Source organism: Coregonus lavaretus (genome assembly GCF_964263955.1).
Source record: "Coregonus lavaretus genome assembly, chromosome: 5".
NCBI classification, from domain to species: domain Eukaryota; kingdom Metazoa; phylum Chordata; class Actinopteri; order Salmoniformes; family Salmonidae; genus Coregonus; species Coregonus lavaretus.
Genome location: NC_139992.1, coordinates 26,960,329 through 26,983,478, shown reverse-complemented (window position 1 = coordinate 26,983,478; position 23,150 = coordinate 26,960,329). Strand labels below are relative to the sequence as shown.

Sequence of the window (23,150 nt, the reverse complement as noted above, 5' to 3'; positions counted from 1 at the left end):
CATTGTAAAGTGGTTGTCCCACTGGCTATAAGGTGAATGCACCAATTTGTAAGTCTGGATAAGAGCGTCTGCTAAATGACGTAAATGTAAATGTAAATGTAATTTAATTACATTTTGCTGTAGCTTGGTGGTAGTTGACAAAGCCCAAGAGACTTGCAGCTGTAATTGCTGCAAAAGGTGTCTCTACAAAGTATTGACTTTGGGGGGGTGAATAGTTATGCATGCTCAAGTTTTCTGTTTTTTTTGTCTTATTTCTTGTTTTTTTCACACAAAAAAATATTTTGCATCTTCAAAGTGATAGGCATGTTGTGTAAATCAAAAGATACAAACCCCCAAAAAATCAATTTTAATTCCAGGTTGTAAGGCAACAAAATAGGAAAAATGCCAAGGGGGAGGTAGCTCAGTTGGTAGAGCATGGCGTTTGCAACACCAGGGTTGTGGGTTCGATTCCCACGGGGGGCCAGTATGAAACAAATAAAATAAATAATTAAAATAAACAAACAAAAAATTACAATAAAATAAATAAATAAATGTAGCCCTAGAATCATGCCTCAGGATTACCTGGCCTGATGACTCCTGGCTGTCCCCAGTCCACCTGGTCATGCTGCTGCTCCAGTTTCAACTGTTCTGCCTGTGGCTAGGGAACCCTGACCTGTTCATCGGACGTGCTACCTTATCACGGACCTGCTGTTTTCGACTCTATCTCTCTCTCTCTACCGAACCTGCTGTCTCGACCTTTGAATGCTCAGCTATGAAAAGCTAACTGACATTTACTCCTGAGGTACTGACCTGTTGCACCCTCTACAACCACATATTATTATTTGACCCTGCTGGTGATCTATGAACGTTTAAACATCTTGAAGAACAATCTGACCTTAAATGGCCATGTACTCTGAAAATCTCCACCTGGCACAGCCAGAAGAGGACTGGCCACCCCTCAGAGCCTGGTTCCTCTCTAGGTTTCTTCCTAGGTTCCTGCCTTTCAAGGGAGTTTTTCCTAGCGACCGTGCTTCTACATCTGCATTGCTTGCTGTTTGGGGTTTTAGGCTGGGTTTCTGTATAGCACTTTGTGACATCTGCTGATGTAAAAAGGGCTTTATAAATAAATGTGATTGATTGATTGATAGTTAACTACTTTTTTGCTATGTAGCGGTGTAGCTAACTACTGGAACTACACACCACACTGGGTAGAGTAGGCAATAATGTCCTTTCTGTTTGACCATATGTTTATTAAGGGTAGCTTTAGTGTAGCTTAACTTCTTCCAGTGTGAAGTAATTGGTAGCTTGGTAAACAATATTTTCAGAGTAGCTTCCCTAGCACTGAGTATTCATTAGGGCATGCAACGGTAAACCTAAAACAAGCGTTTCTTATTGGACGAGTTAAATTAATACCTCCTTGTTTCGTCAAGTTTTTTCCCATTTGGACCAATCACTTCCTCTGGGTGATGTTAGAACAGAATTAAGGACAACTTGCCAATTAGCCGCTAATCGCGAATCACTTATCTAATCGCTGCCTGCATGGCCCTCGTTAGCCATGCAAATCAGGGGAACCTAATTGGTACTGTCAAATTAAATCAAATATGATAACGGACCGATGCCACGATGGGTTCTAGGCTTTGATTAGGGAGCTATGGTGATGCTATGGTAAACAGAGATTGTTTCTATTGTCTAGTCTAGTCGAGTAGCCATCTCTTCATAGTTGTTATTGTGTATGGGGGGTGTTTGATCGTACAGGATAAGTATCCTCAAATGGGGTACCAACATGGAGGAGTTGTAAATTAATGATGAATACCTTGAAGGAAATAACTCACTATGGCTGCATTTAGACAGGCAGCACAATTCTGATTTTTTTTCCACTAATTTGACTTTTGACCAATCAGATCAGCTCTGAAGAACATCTGACGTAAAAAGATCTTGATGAGTTTGGCAAAAGACCAACTGGTGGAAAAAATATACGAATTGGCCGGACTGTCGAAACGCAGTCGAAACGCAGCCTTTAAACCGACTCACATTTAAGGCCAGGCTAGGTTTAGCATGGAGAAACACTACTCTGTTGTTGCCTATTGGCTCCTATCATAGTTTTATAACTAAACTGAACATTTCCATGACTAAAATCCCCTCCTCTCCTCTGGCAGAGGCTTTACCAGTCACACAGAGAGGCTACATCCTGCCAGAAAGATGTTGGGAGATGGAGCAGTACCCGGAGCTGGGAATGGGGGTTGGAATGGGGTTAGGAACAGGGTTGGGAATGTGATGGAGGGTATTGTGAGTGCATGGAAAATTGGGAAGCTCCCTCCCACGCCAGCTGTTTGCAACGTGGAGATAAGATAATTAGCATTAGCGCTAGCAAACATAGAGAGGGGGAGAGACAATAATGTTACCCCCTCCTCCCCAATCAGCAAACCCCCTCCATCCCAGTGGATACAGCCACTGTGTCATCTCCGTCAGCACAAACACTGTCCTCTATTTAGGATGAAAGAATGGAAACCCAAGGACAGAGATGGAGAGGAGGAGGAGGAGGAGGAGGAGGAGGAGGAGGAGGAGGAGGAGGAGGAGGAGAGGAAAGGAATGACACAATGGATAACTGCATGAATGAGCTGGACATTATTGTTTGCATATCTTCACATGTCAATCAAAGGTAAGCATGTTATCATTCTGTTATGGTGTATCACTCTGAAAATACTACATTTCTCCACTTTAGACCCAGCACATTGTTTGGGAAATTCCATGAAATACTTCCTTGTATGAGTACTGTATATGTACAGTGCATTCTGAAAATATTCAGACCCCTTCACTTTCTCCACATTTTATTAAGTTACAGCCTTATTCTAAAATTGATTAAACCGTTTTTTCCCCTCATCAATCTACACACAATACCCCATAATGACAAAGCAAAAACAGGTTTTTAGAAATTTTAGCAAATGTACGTATAAAAAAACGGAAATATCACATTTACGTAAGTATTCAGACCCTTTACTCAGTACTTTGTTGAAGCACCATTGGCAGCAATTACAGTCTTGAGTCTTCTTGGGTAAGACGCTACAAGCTTGGCACACCTGTATTTGGGGAGTTTCTCCAATTCTTCTCTGCATATCCTCTCAAACTCTGTCAGGTTGGAGGGGGAGCGTCGCTGCACAGCTATTTTCAGGTCTCTCCAGAGATGTTAGATCGGGTTCAAGTCCGGGCTCTGGCAGGCCACTCAAGGACTGTTCGCTGCTCTGGCACCCCAATGGTGGAACAAGCTATTTTTACTAAGCCACTGCCTAAGCTCTCGTTTCAGCCATCCTCCTCTACCCTTCTGATAATTCTGCCTATATGTTATCTTACTCTGAGGAACACACACACATTTACTTACAGTACACATGCACGCACACAAATAGACACACACACACACTGTGAGACACACACAAACACACACACACACACACACAGAGACATACACACAGAGAAAGATACACACACAGCCATTATTTTTTTTTTTTTGAATCTCATTCATTCTTTCATTGAGCTTGCTGGAATGGTCTGCTCACATAAACACACATATTTACACACTCACGGTCGCACAGACACTTACACACACGAGTAGAAACACACATAATTTTAACTTGAGTAGAACGAGTCTTCCCTCATAATTTACGAGAGGGAAGCTGAAGAGGCATGTAATCATTTTGTTTACAGCAGCTTGAAAATCTCTCTCCTTACCCCTCTCTCACCCTAACTTTCCATACCTCTCTATGAATCATGTGTGAGTAATGTAGATGTGACCTCATTAGCTAGAAAGTGATCTCAGTTGAAAGTGAACGGAAGACATTTTGTCACTGCCTCACAAAGTACAAAAAGTCTCTCTCTCTCTCTCTCTCTCTCTCTCTCTCTCTCTCTCTCTCTCTCTCTCTCTCTCTCTCTCTATCTCTCTCTCTCTATCTCTCTCTCTCTCTCTCTCTCTCTCTCTCTCTCTCTCTCTCTCTCTCTCTCTCTCTCTCTCTCTCTCTCTCTCTCTCTCTCTCTCTCTCATGTAAGTGGTCCCCTTGGCAGGAGTATTGTTTGGCATATTTATATCACACACAGACCCACTGATGCAGCTCTCCTCTTGCAGCTCTGCTTTAGGGAAATCAAACACTGCTCTGATAGAAAGAGGAGGAGGGGGGAATACACAGACACGCATAGTCTCTCTCTCGCTCTTTCTGGCAGCTCTTCAAACACAGCCACATCTCCACTGAGTGTATCTCAAGCCCACCCCACCATACAGGGTCTGCTGCCACACTACCACACCAGACCCAATCAACAGAACCGGAATAGGACCTAACACCAACCCAAACACAGCCCAACCTCCATCCCTCCACCTCTGCCTGCTCCTGTCCCCTCCTTTAAGGCTGTTCCTCTTTCACTCTGGAACTAATCAGCAGAACACCAGACCTGACCCAAACCCCTCTGATAGTCTAATACTGCAGACACCAGACCTGACCCAAACCCCTCTGATAGTCTAATACTGCAGACACCAGACCTGACCCAAACCCCTCTGATAGTCTAATACTGCAGACACCAGACCTGACCCAAACCCCTCTTATAGTCTAATACTGCAGACACCAGACCTGACCCAAACCCCTCTGATAGTCTAATACTGCAGACACCACACCAGACCTGACCCAAACCCCTCTGATAGTCTAATACTGCAGACACCAGACCTGACCCAAACCCCTCTGATAGTCTAATACTGCAGACACCAGACCTGACCCAAACCCCTCTGATAGTCTAATACTGCAGACACCAGACCTGACCCAAACCCCTCTGATACTGCAAGGACTGACTCTCCATAGGACCATCTCTTTTTTATCCATACGTACTACGTGTGTGTATACGTGTATATGTGTGTGTGTGTGTGTGTGTGTATTTCTCACCAGCAATAGCAGCAGCACCATGTCGGCGTGGTCACACACACACGCTGTGTGCAGGGCTGTCCAGAGGTCCTCATCCTGCAGGTTGACGTTTAACCCTTGCTCAATCAGAACCTCCGCCGCAAACACGTTGTCATGACGAGCACACTATGGGATAAAGAGAGAGAGAGCGAAAGAGAGAGCGAAAGAGAGAGAGAGGAAGAGAGAGGTGTGGTTGGATAATGGTGAGCCAATTGAAAATGTTGATTGTTTTTCAATTACAGTACCATTTCTGCTGTGGCATGGTTAGTTATACGGTCACATGTTCTACGGTCCAGTGAACACTGAATATTTTTTTGCATGCATGGATGAAATGTGTAATACATGTAATTCAAATCTCATGTTGCTATGGTGGCCATCACATTTTATTATGATAATGTGTACAGAATAGGAACAATCTATGTGCTGAAAAACAGCAGGTGGATGTGGTTGTGTGTGTGTTTGTGCGTGTGTGTGTGCGTGTATTCTTACCAGATGTAGAAGAGATCCTCCAGAGGAAATAGGAGTGTTGGGGTCAGCTCTCTCCTTCAGTACACGCAGCACTGCAACATAGAACAGAGAGAGAGAGAAATATTAGTCCCATTGATACAATGCTCACTCAAAAACCACACAAAGGCCTAGCCTAGCGTGTGAACACGTGTGGATGTAGAAACAACAGATATAGGCAGGACATCAGGAGAAAATAACCCAGATAAACAACGTTGGTAAAGAACGCTTCATTACAAAAACCCACAGTGTATTTTTCCAATATAAGTGCAAGCGCAAATGCACACACGCACACAGCACACACACACACTACAGCTTCCTACTCTCCAGTAAAATCCCCCTGTGTGTGGCTTGTTCTCTGTGTGCCCTTGAGGAGTCAGTCAGTCATTCAGTCTGTCAGTGTGTATTATAGCAGTGTTTTCCAATTCCAGTCCTCCAATACCCCCAATGGCACCCATTTTTGTTGTAGCCCCAGACAAACTCACTTGATTCAACTCATTGAGGGCTTGATGATTAGTTGATAAGTTGAATGAGGCATGCTTGTCTGGGACTACAACAAAAATGTGTGCTGTTGGGGGTACTGGAGGATTAGAGTTGGGAAACACTGTATTAGGCTATAAGGTGAATGCACCAATTTGTAAGTCGCTCTGGATAAGAGCGTCTGCTAAATGACGTAAATGTAAATGTAATTAGCGTGTAGGACCTCACTACTACTGCCACAGCAGCAGGTCTGAAAGGTGGAGCGCCTGCCTGGAAACACACAGCTCACTTACTCACTCACATCACATCAGCTCTACTGAGCCACAGTGCACTGCACTTACACACTGCCACAGATCTGCACTACAAATATAGTATCCACAGCACTGACATACTGACACAGATTACCTGGTAATTCTCTACAAACCATTCTACTGTACTCACACATAGACATACAGTGGGGAGAACAAGTTTTTGATACACTGCCGATTTTGCAGGTTTTCCTACTTACAAAGCATGTAAAGGTCTGTAAAGCATGTAGAGGTCAAAAATCCAGAAAATCACATTGTATGATTTTTAAGTAATTAATTTGCATTTTATTGCATGACATAAGTATTTGATACATCAGAAAAGCAGAACTTAAAATTTGGTACAGAAACCTTTGTTTGCAATTACAGAGATCATACGTTTCCTGCAGGTCTTGACCAGGTTTGCACACACTGCAGCAGGGATTTTGGCCCACTCCTCCATACAGACCTTCTCCAGATCCTTCAGGTTTCAAGGCTGTCGCTGGGCAATACGGACTTTCAGCTCCCTCCAAAGATGTTCTATTGGGTTCAGGCCTGGAGACTGGCTAGGCCACTCCAGGACCTTGAGATGCTTCTTACGGAGCCACTCCTTAGTTGCCCTGGCTGTGTGTTTCGGGTCGTTGTCATGCTGGAAGACCCAGCCACGACCCATCTTCAATGCTCTTACTGAGGGAAGGAGGTTGTTGGCCAAGATCTCGCGATACATGGCCCCATCCATCCTCCACTCAATACGGTGCAGTCGTCCTGTCCCCTTTGCAGAAAAGCATCCCCAAAGAATGATGTTTCCACCTCCATGCTTCACGGTTGGAATGGTGTTCTTGGGGTTGTACTCATCCTTCTTCTTCCTCTAAACACGGCGAGTGGAGTTTAGACCAAAAAGCTATACAAAGATCAGTACTCATGCACCAATATCTATTATTCACAAAGCAACACTGAACGGCTGACCCTTTACTCACAGGCTCACTCAGATCTGCCCTAACCACTATGCTCAAACTAAATCATTAATGCTTCTACATGAAAGAGATAAACGCAGAAGGAAATTATCGAGGGAGAGTATTAGACACAGAGAGCATGAGGGCAGAGTGACTCAACACAATCAACGGTGGCCCACTGGGGGTTGAGGCTCCTGGTCACATAATCTGGCCTTGATAACTACAAGATTTAGATAGCTGGTTTGCCTAATTTAGGCCTAGCTACCATGGGCTAGTTGATCAACTGGAAATGTACAGGTTATAAATAGCTTTCTAAGGTCAGTCAGTGAATGTGATAACAACCTGCCCAATGTCCAAATTGAACACAAAAGAAAATATATACAGTACCAGTCAAAGGTTTGGACATACCTACTCATTCTACATTGTAGAATAATAGTGAAGACATCAAAACTATGAAATAACACATATGGAATCATGTAGTAACCAAAAAAGTGTTAAATAAATCAACATATATTTTATATTTGAGATTCTTCAAATAGCCACCCTTTGCCTTGATGACAGCTTTGCACACTCTTAGCATTCTCTCAACCTGCTTCACCTGGAATGCTTTTCCAACAGTCTTGAAGGAGTTCCCACATATGCTGAGCACTTGTTGGATTCATTTCTTTCACTCTGCCGTCCGACTCATCCCAAACCATGTTATTTGGGTTGAGGTCGGGGGATTGTGGAGGCCAGGTCATCTGATGCAGCACTCCATCAGTCCCCTTCTTACACCGCCTGGAAGTGTTAGGTCATTGTCCTGTTGAAAAACAAATGATAGTCCCACTAAGCCCAAACAAGATGGGATGGCGTACCGCTGCAGAATGCTGTGGTAGCCATGCTGGTTAAGTGTGCCTTGAATTCTAAATAAATCACAGACAGTGTCACCAGCAAAGCACCCCCACACCATAACAACTCCTCCTCCATGCTTCAAGGTGGGAATTACACATTCGGAGATCATCCGTTCACTCAAACTGCGTCTCACAAAGACACGGCGGTTGGAACCAAAAATCTCAAATTTGGACTCCAGACGAAAGGACACATTTCCATCGGTCTAATGTCCATTGCTCGTGTTTCTTGGACCAAGCAGGTCTCTTCTTCTTATTGGTGTCCTTTAGTTGTGGTTTCTTTGCAGAAATTCGACCATGAAGGCCTGATTCACACAGTCCCCTCTGAACAGTTGATGTTGAGATGTTTCTGTGACTTGAACTCTGTGAAGCATTTATTTTTGCTGCAGTTTCTGAGGCTGGTAACTCTAATGAACTTATCCTCTGCAGCAGAGGTAACTCTGGGTCTTCCATTTCTGTGGCGGTCCTCATGAGAGCCAGTTTCATCATAGCGCTTGATGGTTTTTGCGACTGCACTTGAAGAAACTTTCAAAGTTCTTGAAATGTTCCGTATTGACTGACCTTCATGTCTTAAAGCTTATTTGAGCTGTTCTTGCCATAATATGGACTTGGACTTTTACCAAATAGGGCTATCTTCTGTATACCCCCCCCCCCCCCACACACACACACACACACCTTGTCACAACACAACTGATTGGCTCAAACGCATTAAGAAGGAAAGAAATTCCCCAAATTAACTTTTAAGAAGGCACACCTGTTAATTGAAATGCATTCCAGGTGACTACCTCATGAAGCTGGTTGAGAGAATGCCAAGAGTGTGCAAAGCTGTCATCAAGGCAAAGGGTGGCTATTTGAAGAATCTCAAATATAAAATATATATTTTGATTTGTTTAACACCTTTTTAATACTACATGTACTACATTATTACTACATATTACTATATGTGTTATTTCATAGTTTTGACGTCTTAACTATTACTCTTCAATGTAAAAAAAATGTTTAAACACTTGAATGAGTAGATGTGTCCAAACTTTTCACTGGTACTGTTTATGTTTTATTGTCACATACACCAGATTGATGCAGTGAGATATGTTGTTTTACAGGCTAGTACGGCGCCCCTGGAGTAAATTAGGGTTAAGTGCCTTGCTCAAATAACAGCAAAAAGTTTAAAGCCCAACTTGATTTCATAAAATTAAATGTTTTACTCTAATTCTGGGTCCGTATCCGGACCGTTGTCTGCCTATTGAGGATGGCTGACCTCAGTGGTCATTATCTAAATAGATGTGTGTGTAATGACAACACACACACACAGCTGGTTAGGGCGTATACATGTCAGGCTGAGCTAGGACATGGCACCACTGTAACAATGATGTATCAGTTTTACTGCAGTAGAGTTTGACCATGCAGTGTGTGTTTCAGTAGAGCCAGTGGCATCACTTGTTAGTGATTGTTAATCAGTCAGATTCTCAGGTATTACAGGCCGCTCCATTCATTTCCCTATAGGTCATACAGTGAGGGAAAAAAGTATTTGATCCCCTGCTGATTTTGTACGTTTGCCCACTGACAAAGACATGATCAGTCTATAATTTTAATGGTAGGTTTATTTGAACAGTGAGAGACAGAATAACAACCAAAAAATCCAGAAAAACGCATGTCAAAAATTTAATAAATTTATTTGCATTTTAATGAGGGAAATAAGTATTTGACCCCTCTGCAAAACATGACTTAGTACTTGGTGGCAAAACCCTTGTTGGCAATCACAGAGGTCAGACGTTTCTTGTAGTTGGCCACCAGGTTTGCACACATCTCAGGAGGGATTTTGTCCCACTCCTCTTTGCAGATCTTCTCCAAGTCATTAAGGTTTCGAGGCTGACGTTTGGCAACTCGAACCTTCAGCTCCCTCCATAGATTTTCTATGGGATTAAGGTCTGGAGACTGGCAAGGCCACTTCTTCTTCTTGAGCCACTCCTTTGTTGCCTTGGCCGTGTGTTTTGGGTCATTGTCATGCTGGAATACCCACCCACGACCCATTTTCAATGCCTTGGCCTAGGGAAGGAGGTTCTCACCCAAGATTTGATGGTACATGGCCCCGTCCATCGTCCCTTTGATGCGGTAAAGTTGTCCTGTCCCCTTAGCAGAAAAACACCCCCAATGTTTCCACCTCCATGTTTGACGGTGGGGATGATGTTCTTGGGGTCATAGGCAGCATTCCTCCTCCTCCAAACACGGTGAGTTGAGTTGAAGCCAAAGAGCTCAATTTTGGTCTCATCTGACCACAACACTTTCACCCAGTTCTCCTCTGAATCATTCAGATGTTCATTAGCAAACTTCAGACGGGCCTGTATATGTGCTTTATTGAGCAGGGGGACCTTGCGGGTGCTGCAGGATTTCAGTCCTTCATGGCGTAGTGTGTTACCAATTGTTTTCTTGGTGACTATGGTCCCAGCTGCCTTGAGATCATTGACAAGATCCTCCCGTGTAGTTCTGGGCTGATTCCTCACCGTTCTCATGATCATTTCAACTCCACGAGGTGAGATCTTGCATGGAGCCCCAGGCCGAGGGAGATTGACAGTTATTTTGTGTTTCTTCCATTTGAGAATAATCGCACCAGTTGCTTGGCGATGGTCTTGTAGCCCATTCCAGCCTTGTGTAGGTCTACAATCTTGTCCCTGACATCCTTGGAGAGCTCTTTGGTCTTGGCCACGGTGGAGAGTTTGGAATCTGATTGATTGATTGCTTCTGTGGACAGGTGTCTTTTATACAGGTAACAAACTGAGATTACGAGCACTCCCTTTAAGAGTGTGCTCCTAATCTCAGCTCGTTACCTGTATAAAAGACACCTGGGAGCCAGAAATCTTTCTGATTGAGAGGGGGTCAAATACATATTTCCCTCATTAAAATGCAAATCAATTTTTAACATTTGTTTTTCTGGATTTTTTTGTTGTTATTCTGTCTCTCACTGTTCAAATAAACCTACTATTAAAATTATAGACTGATAATTTCTTTGTCAGTGGGCAAACATACAAAATCAGCAGGGGATCAAATACTTTTTTCCCTCACTGTATACCGTAAGGACCCCATTTATCAACCAACCAATCTTTGCTTTGTCCTGATAATGGAAGATCCTCATTGTTTATGGATGGATGTATTATAAACACACGAGTACACAGTCACTGAAACACACACACATTTACATATGCACGCACACAGTCTTCTAATGGTCCTCGGTGCTTAATGGAGCTTAAATGGTTGATGAGGACGAACATAGCCTTCCTAAAGTCAATCAACACAATTCCCTCTCTCTCTCTCTCACACACACACACACACACACACACCTTTCTCTCTCTCCCGCCTAAAATCTCAGGAATATAACCCCAACTAGGTTAGTAATTAAGGCTAATTTAACAACATTGGCTACAGTGCTTTAGTAGAATGGTGGATATCCCTGGATAGCATTGTCTGCTAAATGATTAAACTGTCAAATCGAAACACTATATTTTAAATTCATCAGTTATAATAGACTGATACAGACAGGCATCAGTCTGGAAAGCATCAGGTCTGTTTGACCTTCCATCTGTTAGCTCCAGTTAGCGTTAGCCATACACCAGAAGGACCCATCTATGTGTTTTATAGGGCATTGTTGAGCCTGACTGAACAGAGGTCAGAAGTCAAGAGCTATGTAATGACCCTAAGGCAATCAAACAGAAGTGCTGTATGCTGTACCATATGGCTGATGTTCCGTTTCTGTTCTATTGGATCATGACAACACTTTCCAGTGTTCTGGTTCTCTATTGGTCCATACGTTTACACTGCCCACTGTTCTGCTGTTCTATCTGCACACTGCATAGCAGATCGGAACTCATTATGTCTCATCTTTCCCTCAGTGCAACGTCACCCCAGTTAATGGTAAGAGATATTGGATAGATTTTTTTGTGATATATTCATTCACTAACATTGATTATTATGTTATTCAATTGATTTCATAGTGATCAATAGTGGTTACTTTTGTATTCGGCGGTGCCGGATGTAGCACGAAGCTAGCTAGCTAACTCACCTCCTGGATTAGCTGGCGAGTTGCTATTAGCAACGGTTGCAACTAAAAACAATATCCTTTTAAACAGCTACATTCGCTCGCAGCGACGCCGTTTTTCAAACAAAGTCAACACAGTAGCCATTGCTAGCCAGCCAACACTACCAGCTGGCTGTACTGTGGTAGCTAAATACAATATCTTTGTGCTAGCTACCCAACGTTTAATCATTGCTGCGTTATGAAAGGTAAGCTTGGCTTCTTATATGGTGTTGAGTTAAGCTTAAACCATGTATTTAGATTGTAGGTAGGTATTGTAGTTTGGTATTATAGGTAGCTTACTCAGGTAGTTATTGAAGGTTATTGTAGGTAATTATTGTAGGTAAGGACTGTATTCGGCGGACTCCGGCGAAGCACGAGGCTAGCCTACCCACTACTTGGACCAACAAAGCTAGCTAGCTAGAGGGTAGCTACTGGTAACTTTTTGCAACTGTGGTTAATTGTTTCCAATGTTATTTCATGCTTAAGAGTACCTGTGATTGAGCCAGCTAGCTGCTACCATTCAGCTGTTTTTCTAACCTCATCCGAGGCATTAACGTTAGGTGGTTGGTAGCTGCTGTACTTAATTACAGCTACTGATAACAGTCTGCTGTAGTTTACAACAATTCTAATTTCTAAAGTGGAAGTTGGGAGAGTTTTACTCGGGTGGTTCAGTGAAACAATTATAGTTTCTGAGGTGGAAGTTGGGAGAGTTATATATATATATATATATATATTTTTTTTCTTTTTTTTTTGGTGAGGGAGGCCTGCTCTCTCCTTTCCCTGATGTTCAGTTCATTTCATCCCGATCTCCTCTGCATTATTGTAGCCATCTGTTGCAGCCTGTCAACTATGCCTCTGCCTATCCCTGTTCTCTCCTCTCCGCACAGGCTGCACAAACGCCTCACACCGCGTGGCTGCTGCCTCTCTAACCTGGTGGTCCCTGCACGCACCACACACCTGGAGTTCCAGGTCTCAGGCAGCCTCTGGAACTGCCGTTCTGCCGCCAACAAGGCTGACTTCATCCCAGCCTATGCTACCCTCCAGTCCCTCGACTTCCTGGCACTGACGGAAACATGGATTACCACTGAAAACACTGCTACTCCTACTGCTCTCTCCTCGTCTGACCATGTGTTCTCGCATACCCCGAGAGCATCTGGTCAGAGGGGTGGTGGCACAGGAATCCTCATCTCTCCCAAGTGGTCATTCTCAATTTTTCCCCTAACCCATCTGTCTATCTCCTCATTTGAATTCCACGCTGTCACAGTCACTAGCCCATTTAAGCTTAATATCCTTGTCATCTATCGCCCTCCAGGTTCCCTTGGAGAGTTCATCAATGAGCTTGACGCCTTGATAAGTTCCTTTCCTGAGGATGGCTCACCCTTCACAGTTTTGGGGGATTTCAACCTCCCCACGTCTACATTTGACTCATTTCTCTCTGCCTCCTTCTTTCCACTCCTCTCCTCTTTTGACCTCACCCTCTCACCATCCCCCCCCACTCACAAGGCAGGCAATACGCTTGACTTCATCTTTACTAGATGTTGCTCTTCTACTAATCTCACTGCAACTCCCCTCCATGTCTCCGACCACTACTTTGTATCCTTTTCTCTCTCGCTCTCCTCCAACACTACTCACTCTGCCCCTACACAGATGGTAACGCGCCGCCGCAACCTTCGCTCTCTCTCTCCCACTACTCTCTCCTCTTCCATCCTATCATCTCTTCCCTCTGCTCAATCCTTCTCCCTCCAATCTCCTGATTCTGCCTCCTCAACCCTCCTCTCCTCCCTTTCTGCATCCTTTGACTCCCTGTGTCCCCTATCCTCCCGGCCGGCTCGGTCCTCCCCTCCAGCTCTGTGGCTTGATGACTCATTGCGAGCTCACAGAACAGAGCTCCGGGCAGCTGAGCCGAAATGGAAGAAAACTAAACTCCCTGCCGACCTGGCATCTTTTCACTCCCTCCTCTCTACATTTTCTTCATCTGTTTCTGCTGCTAAGGCCACTTTCTACCACTCTAAATTCCAAGCATCTGCCTCTAACCCTAGGAAGCTCTTTGCCACATTCTCCTCACTGCTGAATCCTCCCCCCCCCCCCCCCCCCCCCTCCTCCCTCTCTGTGGATGACTTTGTCAACCACTTTGAAAAGAAGGTTGACAACATCCGATCCTCGTTTGTTAAGTCTAATGACACTGCTGGTCCTGCTCACACTGCCCTACCCTATGCTTTGACTTCTTTCTCCCCTCTCTCTCCAGATAAAATCTTGCGACTAGTGACTGCAGGCCGCCCAACAACCTGCCCGCTTGACCCCATCCCCTCCTCTCTTCTCCAGACCATCTCCGGTGACCTTCTCCCCTACCTCACCTCGCTGATCAACTCATCCTTGACCGCTGGCCATGTCCCTTCCGTCTTCAAGAGAGCGAGAGTTGCACCCCTTCTCAAAAAACCAACACTCGATTCCACTGATGTCAACAACTACGGACCAGTATCCCTTCTTTCTTTTCTTTCCAAAACTATTGAGCGTGCCGTCTTTAGCCAACTCTCTTGCTATCTCTCTCAGAATGACCTTCTTGATCCAAACCAGTCAGGTTTCAGGACTGGTCATTCAACTGAGACTGCTCTTCTCTGTGTCACGGAGGCTCTCCGCACTGCTAAAGCTAACTCTCTCTCCTCTGCTCTTGTCCTTCTAGACCTGTATGCTGCCTTTGATACTGTGAACCATCAGATCCTCCTCTCCACCCTCTCCGAGCTGGGCATCTCCGGCGCGGCTCACTCCTGGATTGCGTCCTACCTGACCGGTCGCTCCTACCAAGTGGCGTGGCGAGAAGCTGTCTCCGCACCACGTGCTCTCACCACTGGTGTCCCCCAGGGCTCAGTTCTAGGCCCTCTCCTATTCTCGCTATACACCAAGTCACTTGGCTCTGTCATATCCTCACATGGCCTCTCCTATCATTGCTACGCTGACGATACACAACTAATCTTCTCCTTTCCCCCTTCTGATAACCAGGTGGCGAATCGCATCTCTGCATGTCTGGCCGACATATCAGTATGGATGACGGATCACCACCTCAAGCTGAACCCTGGCAAGACGGAGCTGCTCTTCCTCCCGGGGAAGGACTGCCCGTTCCATGATCTCGCCATCACGGTTGACAACTCCGTTGTGTCCTCCTCCCAGAGTGCGAAGAGCCTTGGCGTGACCCTGGACAACACCCTGTCGTTCTCCGCCAACATCAAGGCGGTGACCCGATCCTGCAGGTTCATGCTCTACAACATTCGGAGAGTACGATCCTGCCTTACACAGGAAGCGGCACAGGTCCTAATCCAGGCACTTGTCATCTCCCGTCTGGATTACTGCAACTCGCTGTTGGCTGGGCTCCCTGCCTGTGCCATTAAACCCCTACAACTCATCCAGAATGCCGCAGCCCGTCTGGTGTTCAACCTTCCCAAGTTCTCTCACGTCACCCCCCTCCTCCGCACACTCCACTGGCTTCCAGTTGAAGCTCGCATCCGTTACAAGACCATGGTGCTTGCCTATGGAGCAGTGAGGGGAACGGCACCTCCGTACCTTCAGGCTCTGATCAGTCCCTACACCCAGGCGAGGGCATTGCGTTCATCCACCTCTGGCCTGCTGGCTCCCCTTCCTCTGCGGAAGCATAGTTCCCGCTCAGCCCAGTCAAAGCTGTTCGCTGCTCTGGCACCCCAATGGTGGAACAAGCTCCCTCACGACGCCAGGACAGCGGAGTCACTCACCACCTTTCGGAGACATTTGAAACCCCACCTCTTTAAGGAACACCTGGGATAGGATAGAGTAATCCTTCTACCCCCGCCCCCCCCCCCAAAAAAGAAAAAAAAAAGAAAGTATAATTGTAAAGTTGTTATCCCACTGGCTATAGGGTGAATGCACCAATTTGTAGTCGCTCTGGATAAGAGCGTCTGCTAAATGAAGTAAATGTGCCCTTGAGCAAGGCACTTAACCCTAATTGCTCCTGTGAGTCGCTCTGGATAAGAGCGTCTGCTAAATGACTAAAATGTAATGTAAATGTATTGGTCCATAAGTCAACACTGTCCTCTGTCCTGCTCTACTATTGGTTCATATGCCAACGCTACCCACTGTCCTGTTCTATTGAATTGATTGACAGGTACTATCCAGTATTGCTGTGGACCATTACATCTCTACACACTATAAGATCATGTCTTTTCCATCTCCTATACACAGTACAACCACCCAGCTCATATTCTACTCATGGCAAACCAATGGATACCCTGTTTTCAGGATTAGTATTATTATTACTACTATGCATACTACCTTCTTATTTACTTTTTATTTGATTATGATTGATAATGATATTGTACTGTACTGTTGTTTGAGCTCGCAAGTATTTCACTGCACCTTTTATACCTAATGTAAACTGTGTACGCGTCGAATAAAACTTGATTTGATTTGATCAGTGCTAACTCAGTGAGTGTTTTGGCAGCAGTGTAAATGAATGCAAATGAGGTTGTTGCTCTTTTGTCCTGTGTTAGTGTGTTTATCTGTGTGCTCTTTTTCATCAGGCTGTTTGACCGTGAAGAGACAGAGGGATAGTGGGCGAGAAAGAGAGAGAAAACAACCAGCTGTCATTTTGGGGAAAACTGAAAAACAGCTGTGGGAGACATATGTGGAGTTTCCATGGCAACCAGATGGGAGCCGTTGTGGGGAGAGGGAAAGAGAGATGGAGGGAGAGAGTGAGAGCTGGAGAGAAGAGGCGGGAGGAATAATGACATAGAGGAAAGGAGAGCGAGAAAGAGAGGACTGATGTTCTCTGCTCGTCCCAGACCACCCCTACAGACTCAAGTCTTTCATCCACCCTTCTTTCCAAGAAAAGATTACGCTATCCTCCCCATCGGCATATTCCACTCTTCAGCCATCCAAAAGATGACCACATTCTGCTTCTCATACAGACCCTGTAGCCAAACTAACCAGATGCAACCAAAATGCAAACACTGAATGGAATGCACTATGAAGCCTATCAGTTATAGAAGTCAAATCAAATCAAATCACATTTTATTTGTCAAATGCGCCGAATACAACAGGTGTAGACCTTACAGTGAAATACTTACTTACAAGCCCTTAACCAACAATGCAATTTTAAGAAAGAATACCAAAAAAAACACAATTGGACCACACAGCCGTCATACCGCTCAGGAAGGAGATGCGTTCTGTCTCCTAGAGATGAACGTACTTTGGTGCGAAAAGTGCAAATCAATCCCAGAACAACAGCAAAGGACCTTGTGAAGATGCTGGAGGAAGCAGGTACAAAAGTATCTATATCCACAGTAAAACAAGTCCTATATCGACATAACCTGAAAGGCCGCTCAGCAAGGAAGAAGCCACTGCTCCAAAACCACCATAAAAAAGCCAGACTACAGTTTGCAACTGCACATGGGGACAAAGATCATACTTTCTGGAGAAATGTCCTCTGGTCTGATGAAACAAAAATAGAACTGTTTGGCGATAATGACCATCGTTATGTTTGGAGGAAAAAGGGGGTTGCTTGCAAGCCGAAGAACACCATCCCAACTGTGAAGCACGGGCGTGGCAGCATCATGCTGTGGGGATGCTTTGCTGCAGGAGGGACTGGTGCACTTCACAAAATAGATGGCATCATGAGGAAGGAAAATGATGTGGATATATTGAAGCAAAATCTCATGACATCAGTCAGGAAGTTAAAGCTTGGTCGCAAATGGTTCTTCCAAATGGACAATGACCCCAAGCATTCTTCCAAAGTTGTGGCAAATGGCTTAAGGACAACAAAGTCAAGGTATTGGAGTGGCCATCACAAAGCCCTGACCTCAATCCTATAGAAAATGTGTGGGCAGAACTGAAAAAGCGTGTGCGAGCAAGGAGGCCAACAAATCTGACTCAGTTACACCAGCTCTGTGAGGAGGAATGGGCCAAAATTCACCAGTCCCTCCTGCAGCAAAGCACCCCCACAGCATGACGCTGCCACCCCCGTGCTTCACGGTTGGGATGGTGTTCTTCGGCTTGCAAGCATTCCCCTTTTTCCTCCAAATATAACTATGGTCATTATGGCCAAACAGTTTTATTTTTGTTTCATCAGACCAGAGGACATTTCTCCAAAAAGTACGATCTTTGTCCCCATGTGCAGTTGCAAACCGTAGTCTGGCTTTTTTATGGCAGTTTTGGAGCAGTGGCTTCTTCCTTGCTGAGCGGCCTTTCAGGTTATGTCGATATACGACTCGTTTTACTGTGGATATAGATACTTTGTACCTGTTTCCTCCAGCATCTTGACAAGTTCCTTTGCTGTTGTTCTGGGATTGATTTGCACTTTACGCACCAAAGTACGTTAATATCTAGGTGACAGAACGCGTGTCCTTCCTGAGCGGTATGACGACTGCGTGGTTCCATGGTGTTTATACTTGCATACAATTGTTTGTACAGATGAACGTGGTACCTTCAGGCGTTTTGAAATTGCTCCCAAGGATGAACCAGACTTGTGGAGGTCTACAAATTTTTTTCTGAGGTCTTGTCTGATTTCTTTTGATTTTCCCATGAGGTCAAGCAAAGAGGCACTGAGTTTGAAGGTAGGCCTTGAAATACATCCACAGGTACACCTCCAATTGACTCAAATGATGTCAATTAGCCTATCAGAAGCTTCTAAAGCCATGACATCATTTTCTGGAATTTTCCAAGCTGTTTAAAGGCACAGTCAACTTAGAGTATGTAAACTTCTGACCCACTGGAATTGTGATACAGTGAATTATAAGTTAAATCATCTCTCTGTAAACAATAGTTTACTTGTGTCATGCACAAAGTAGATGTCGTAACCGACTTGCCAAAACTTTAGTTTGTTAACAAGAAATTAGTGGAGTGGTTGAAAAACGAGTTTTAATGACTCCAACCTAAGTGTATGTAAACTTCCGACTTCAACTGTAGGTAGAGTTATTAAAGTGACTATGCATAGACAATAAACAGAGAGTAGCAGCAGCGTAAAAGGGGGGGGGGGGGGGGGGGGGCAATGCAAATAGACTGGGTAGCCATTTGATTAGATGTTCAGGAGTCTTATGGTTTGGGGGTAGAAGCTGTTTAGAAGCCTCTTGGACCTAGACTTGTCACTCCGGTACTGCTTGCCGTGCGGTAGCAGAGAGAACAGTCTATGACTAGGGTGGCTGGAGTCTTTCACCATTTTTAGGGCCTTCCTCTGACACCACCTGGTATAGAGGTCCTGGATGGCAGGAAGCTTGGCCCCAGGGATGTACTGGGCCGTACGCACTACCCTCTGTAGTGCCTTGTGGTCGGAGGCCGAGCAGTTGCCATACCAGGCAGTGATGCATCCAGTCAGGATGCTCTCAATGGTGCAGCTCCACTCCTTCAAGTGGAGTCAGATCATACATATTTCTATGGATGTAGATGCAAAGGCAGACTCATTCCAGTTAGGGAAACGTGTTTCCATTCTGACCTTGTACTATTGTCAGACCTGGCAGAGGCACTCCAGTCTCTCTTGCATAACATATAAATTACATTATGTACGACGTCACTAACAGGTAGCCACTCCAAAACATTAGCGAGTCGCTGGTGTACAGTTGCAGTACGCTCCACTACAGCCCTGAGAGCTATGTCAGCTGAATTAATGATATACAATAGAAGCAAGTGATGCCAAAATGATATTATTGATAAGTGTCAATCTGGTATGATTCTGCAAAAATACAGACTACAAGGAACATGATGTGAATACATTGCACACACTATGGACGCCTAGAGATAGTAAATACATTGCATTCATGCAGGGAGACGTATGCAATGGATGCAACGGGAGAAAACAGAGAGAAGTATACAGTTATACTGTAGCTTTACCTCTAGGGAGAGAGGGAGAAGGGAAGAAGGACTATTAAATAGTGGGTGAGTGGAGCGTATACCTAGGCTACTCCATAAATGGATGGAATCCAAATGCACTTGTTCAATTCCCACTCGATCCATCTCTCTCTTTCTCTCAATTTTTCTCTCTGTTCTATTCATCCTAGAGCTCCATCCTTGTGAATGTATCTTCGATTGCATTTTCAATTACATGACATACATTACCTTTCACCTTTCTCCTATCACCTATTTTTTCACCTTCCTTATCTGTCCACCATCCATATTATTCCCTGTGTGTTCCCCTATACCCCATCCCAACCCTCCAATGTTAAACCTACTGTAAGTTCTCATTCCTGTAAATGATTCCGTCTCAGTGCTTCTTATCACACATTCATAGTCACCACAATCCCTCGTCTTGCATGACTGCCCTATGTTTTCTAAAAGAGCTTTGGAGTCTTCTCTCTGTTTCTCTCCTTCAGGAAAAACAATATACACTGTTCTCAGACAAGGCACAATCCTATGAGCACAGACTTCTATGATGGGATCTGTGATGCAGAAAAAAGTTATCTAGAGGGGTGTTGGGATTTGGAATTCCACCACATAATTTGGGGAATACTTTCTCTGAACCTCTGAGTAATGCTTTATGAATACTGTTAGAGTGATTAAGCTATGCATTTATATAGGCTGTTATAAGTTGTTTTTAGAAGGATTATAGCAAGTATTAAATGCAGTATTATGTGTGGTAGTTTGAATGCATAGACAGATGGATCATAAAAAGTGTTAACCAAGTTTATTCTCTCCCGAACAATCTTAAAGCATTGAAGGACATTCAGTTGGTAGTAGTCTGTTGGAACAAGCTTCCCTAGGGTTTGACATCTTAATTAGAAAATGCTGCAAGATACTTCTGCAGCAGATTTAAGAATGAAATCTAAATTACATTTGACAACAAATGAGTTCACAAGTATGTGCTTTACTTATTAGAGTTTCTTAAGCTCCTCTAGTTTCCCAAGTAATATCTCTGGCTTAATTCACACATTGGGTTAGATAACATGTAAAACATTGATCTGTTCCCTTTTTTGGGGGACAAAGGCCACAATAATCACAAAGAGTCAGCTATTGTGTACAGATTGCTGGTTTCTCTCTCTCTTTCTCGCTCCCTCATTCAATCAACGCTGAGGATTTGGCCCAGTGTCACAGCATGACATCTACCTTGCACTGCAAAGGCCCCTGGGAAAGGGTTCGATGTGTGGCGCTGACAACGAGCTTCTAGCTCTGACAGATAGATAACTGTACCAGAGCTGTATGGGTTTGAGGACGAACTTCAAGATGGACACATAAAGCTTGCTGTACTGAACCCGTTCAGATAGGATCAGTGTTCACGCTTTGGGTATGGACATGCAATTACCTCAACTGTGTATGTAGACATCTTGACAAAGGTGTATGTGTGTGTGCTTGCGTGTGTATGTGTGAGCTTGGTGCTAAACTCTGAGGTGAGGAAGACATGAAACCATGACAGAAGAGGCCATTAGTGCTTCTACCTCCTTCACTCAGAGAGAGCTGATTACAGACAGATAGACAGACAGGGTGTTACTGGTGCTAGGCTATTCACTGTCTGTCTGATCTATACCTGCTGATCAATAGGGGACAGACTCAAGAGGAGGAAGCGAGTAGGGAGGGAGGAGGAGGAGAAAGTGTGATTTCCCTTCTCCCGATTGTGAAAGATGTGTCACTCCTTCCTACATGTAATTACACTTGTCTTAAGTGACAGGAGGTCTCAGTTGAATGTGTAATGCATGCACGGCACGGCACCCATCCACACACTGATACTGATGCTACTGTACAGTATTTTAGTACAAACAGGGAGTTTCATAGTCAAAGAGAATCTCAACTGTTATCATTCTCTGATTTTATATGTTATGAAATCTAACTCATAAATCACAACCCAAGTCACATGATCATATCACAATGATGTATAGTAATCTGATATTAAAACACCCACTACTTTGGTTAGATGCGGAGTAATAATGGATAGATGCTAATATTAAACAAGTGTCCTAGGCATTGAGACACAATGATTAGAATAACTATATTATGATTATCAGGTTATCAAACAGCTGTGAACTGCAACTGGAGAGAGAGTGACACTCTGTCACACTCAAGTAATATCTCTTTCTACCAGACCCCTAACCTCATATAAGAGAATAAAAATCATTCATTTACAGTAGACTCAATCTCATCAAACATATGATTTTGCTGGGAACGTAACATACAATATCACCTCAATAACACAGCTATATACCAATCATACCCAAGCGTGGAATATTCCATATCATCATTCTGGAACGGTATTGGGAATTGATTTTGGGTTCCACGCATCTTGAGGGGAACAGATGCTCCGGTCACAGCCATGCCTCCCACTGATGAAGTTAAGAGACGACTTTGGAAAGGCAATTTCACCAAATGTCACTACGCATGCAAGTCCCAGTTTACATATGGCAGGGAGCAATCAAATAATTTTTTTTATCACATAGCCCTCTATTCTCTCTTTTCACATATTCCCCTTTCAATCTCTTTACCCTTCTTCACATCTCCATCACTCTCTATTTTCCTCTCTGTTTCCATCTGATTTCCTGCCAGTGATTTCTGATAAGATAAATGTGTGTACATCTCTTATTACCAGCCTGCCTCGTCAGCAGAGTGTGTTTCTAGCCTATATGTGAATCTGTCCAAAGCCAGCTCCATACTAACAAAGTTGAATTAGGATAGACACACAGACGGAGAGAGAAAGAGAGAGAGAGAGAGAGATGCCAAACACTGCATTCTTTAAATGATAATGAGTTGTGTGGGTACAAGGTGTTTTCTCATCTCGAATGATTCAGTGGTCAATATTGTATCAATCAAGGAATGGAAATAAAAAATGAAAAATAATTACAGAGGTTGGGTGGCTATGATGAGTACCTTACACAGCTAATACATAATACATTCATACCACAGACATTACACAGTCATCCAGAATAATATCCCCATGCCTCGCTATAGCTAGATAAACCATTTGGACACAGTTTATCACTCTCATTTCATGGCTTTTCACCTCAATGAGAGATTCACCACCAGATAAGCCCTTCACAAGATAAAGCAAAGAAAAAAAACAATCTGCTACATTCATCTTTGAGAGTTGTATTTCTCCCATTATCTCCAGAACAGAGGAGCTGATT

At 44.1% G+C, this 23,150-nt stretch overlaps 1 protein-coding gene across 1 annotated transcript in view; it reads right to left on the bottom strand.

Annotated features, from left to right (window-relative positions):
• Positions 1-23,150, bottom strand: part of myo16 (myosin XVI) — a gene marked incomplete at both ends in the record, with an annotated part of 152,201 nt that overhangs the window by 103,581 nt on the left and 25,470 nt on the right. Inside the window, 2 exons of the mRNA XM_084161983.1 lie at positions 4,896-5,039; positions 5,403-5,473. Of these exons, the coding sequence (XP_084018109.1) occupies positions 4,896-5,039; positions 5,403-5,473 (215 nt within the window). The remainder of the gene's footprint in view (positions 1-4,895; positions 5,040-5,402; positions 5,474-23,150) is intronic.